At 50.4% G+C, this 2,744-nt stretch overlaps 1 protein-coding gene across 1 annotated transcript; it reads left to right on the forward strand.

Moving 5' to 3' along the window:
* RPE (ribulose-5-phosphate-3-epimerase) lies at positions 1 to 2,490 on the forward strand. Its single transcript, XM_018071734.3, is given in 7 exon segments — positions 1 to 37; positions 40 to 121; positions 240 to 319; positions 400 to 539; positions 1,100 to 1,234; positions 1,399 to 1,485; positions 1,918 to 2,490. Coding segments are annotated over 7 exon segments (684 nt in total). The 3' UTR covers positions 2,041 to 2,490.
* Positions 2,491 to 2,744: the final 254 nt, after the last annotated feature.

The following is a 2,744-nucleotide window of genomic DNA, read 5'->3' on the forward strand; positions in this document are numbered from 1 at the left end:
ATGGCGTCAGGGTGCAGGATCGGGCCGTCCATCCTCAACGCGACCTGGCGGCGCTGGGCGCCGAGTGCAGCCGCATGCTGGACTGCGGGGCTGACTACCTGCACCTGGATGTAATGGACGGGTAACCGCCGGGGGCGGGCGGGACGGGACGGGGGCGCGGGGGCGGGCCGGTCCGCCCGCCCCACCCGGCCCGCCCGGGGTAACCTGCGGGCGGCCGCGTCTCTCTCTTCGGCCCCAAGACACTTCGTCCCGAACATCACCTTCGGCCACCCTGTCGTGGAGAGCCTGCGCAAGCAGCTGGGCCAGGAGCCCTTCTTCGGTAAGGGCCGGGGGCTGCGGGGCGCTGCCCCTTCGGCAGCGGGACCCGGCCCCAGCTCCCCGCTCGCTCCCCTCTTCCAGACATGCACATGATGGTGGCCAGGCCGGAGCAGTGGGTTAAGCCCATGGCAGTCGCTGGCGCGAACCAGTACACCTTCCATCTAGAAGCGACGGACAATCCCGGGGCGCTGATAAAGGACATTCGAGAGAATGGGATGAAGGTGAGGGGAGCACGGTCTGCGCTCGGCGTAATGAGCAGCCACCTTGCTGGCAGGTTCTCTGGTGACCAGTGAATCTATGTCGGGGGAAGTGTAAGTTGGATATTAGCAAAAGTTTCTTCATCCAGGGGGTGTTTGGGCAGTGGAATAGGCTCTCTGGGGACGTGGTTATGGCCTCAAGTCTGCCAGAGCTCAAGGAGCACTTGGACGATGTTCTCAGGCATATGGTGGGATTGTTGGGGCTGTCCTGTGCAGGGCCAGGATTTGGACTCAGTGATCCTTGTGGGTCCCTTCCAGCTCAGGATATTCTGATTCCATGATTCTATGAAAAACTAACTGTTGCCATTTCAGGTGGTCAGACATTGGCACTTGCAGCCCTAACACTCAGTGCATGAAGTCAGTCTTCAGTCTCAGTGAAGAGAATCGGGAATCTTTACCTAAACCAGCTTGTTCTTCCAGAGCTTAGACAGACACACAGTTACTTTTCTAGGAGTCTGTACTGAGCTCAGGCCAGCCTTGCCATCATCCTAAGGTGCACTTGGATTTTTCTTACCTCCCCACAGGTTGGCTTGGCCATCAAGCCTGGCACTACAGTTGAACACTTGGCACCTTGGGCCAATCAGATAGACATGGCTTTGGTGATGACAGTAGAACCTGGATTTGGAGGGCAAAAATTTATGGAAGACATGATGCCAAAGGTAAACTACGTTTCTCTTTCCTTATTTATTGAGCTAAAAGCTAACTAACAGTATGGAGTGTAGTGGTGAAGTAAATAAACCTTGTCTAGATGTGTAAGAAACTGCATGAGATGGTGGTAGCTCAGTGTGGATCTCAGTGCCCACCTTTTTATGTGGTTCCCCAGGTTCAGTGGCTGAGGACACAGTTCCCCTCCTTGGATATAGAAGTGGATGGAGGAGTAGGGCCTGACACTATCCATAAGTGTGCAGAGGTAAGAGGTCACAGCAGAGTACTGTTCTCAGTCACTATGCTAAGACACTTGATCAGCTCCCAGAAAATGAAGCTTTGGAGGAATTTTGGCTGTTAAAAGTTTTCAGAGGGAACACACTTAGGCACCTAATATAAAAATCTACTTGGGGTCTAATCTTTTGCCTTTTCTTAATAGTGGCTACTGAAGCCTCCCCTAAGCTAGAGAAGTTGTTTGTTTCTTGTGTGTTCAGGTAAATAGGAGCAATGATGGAGAAAGAGGGGGGAAGAGCTGTCTTTTCTAAACCTAATTGGGTGTTGTAGTTGGAGGTATGTCACCTGTGTCCCAGAAGTAGCGCTTGTTTACCACTAGCCCAGAATTCAGTACCTCCTTAAGTGCTTTACAACAGCAAAACTGTAAGCCAGTTCCATTGAATGGGTGTCCCATGTCTTTCAGGCAGGTGCCAATATGATTGTGTCTGGCAGTGCTATTATGAAGAGCGCAGACCCGAGGTCTGTGATCAATCTGCTCAGGAATGTGTGTTCAGAAGCAGCTCAGAAGCGCAGTCTGGATCGATGAGACCTGCCCAAGCTGTGTTCAAGAAGGCTCTGGGCATGCAGGAGAACCCTTGTTTCTCGTGTGCAAGGGAGGGCTGGATGAACACTAATCACAGAAGCTTGTTGATGCTGAACAGAGGAGTCATTCCTTCACTGCGATGAAGCAAGCAGCAGTGGGAAATGTTGTGCCTGTCTTTCAGGGTTGGAAATGCAATGGTTTGAGCCTGTCTCTTGATTCTGTGGATGCTAATTTTATAGCACAAGCTCTAATGCTGACTGGATTGACTTACAGTCAGTTTTTTGCTTGCTAGAAGAGTGTAGCATTGCCACAAGCGATCTGTCTTGTGGAAGACTCTTAATCAAACTGCCTTCTGCTGTGTCTGTATTTTGTCATTTGATCTGTGCATTCCTACAAAACTTTTCCACTACTGCATTAAAACGCCCCTTCCTTGGTGCGTTAAGTCTCCTTTAAGCTGACTGTCACAAATGACTGGGTTTGGAACTAAGTTTGGGGAAAATGCAGTCATAAGAGAGCAAAAAAAAAAATCCCACTGATGCCAGAAATATCCTTGTGCTTTGCCTTTATCGAACAAGTGAGTGCAGCATCTTTACCAGGTCACAAAGTGGGGAATATCTTCTATATCTTCTCATTTAGCTTTCAAATAGCCAGTTAAGACAGCAGTGTCTGAAATTCCAGGAAGCAATGAGTTTCTGTGGAAGAACATT

Source organism: Manacus vitellinus, unplaced genomic scaffold (genome assembly GCF_001715985.3).
Source record: "Manacus vitellinus isolate BGI_N305 unplaced genomic scaffold, ASM171598v3 scaffold_20_pilon, whole genome shotgun sequence".
Taxonomy (NCBI): Eukaryota; Metazoa; Chordata; class Aves; order Passeriformes; family Pipridae; genus Manacus; species Manacus vitellinus.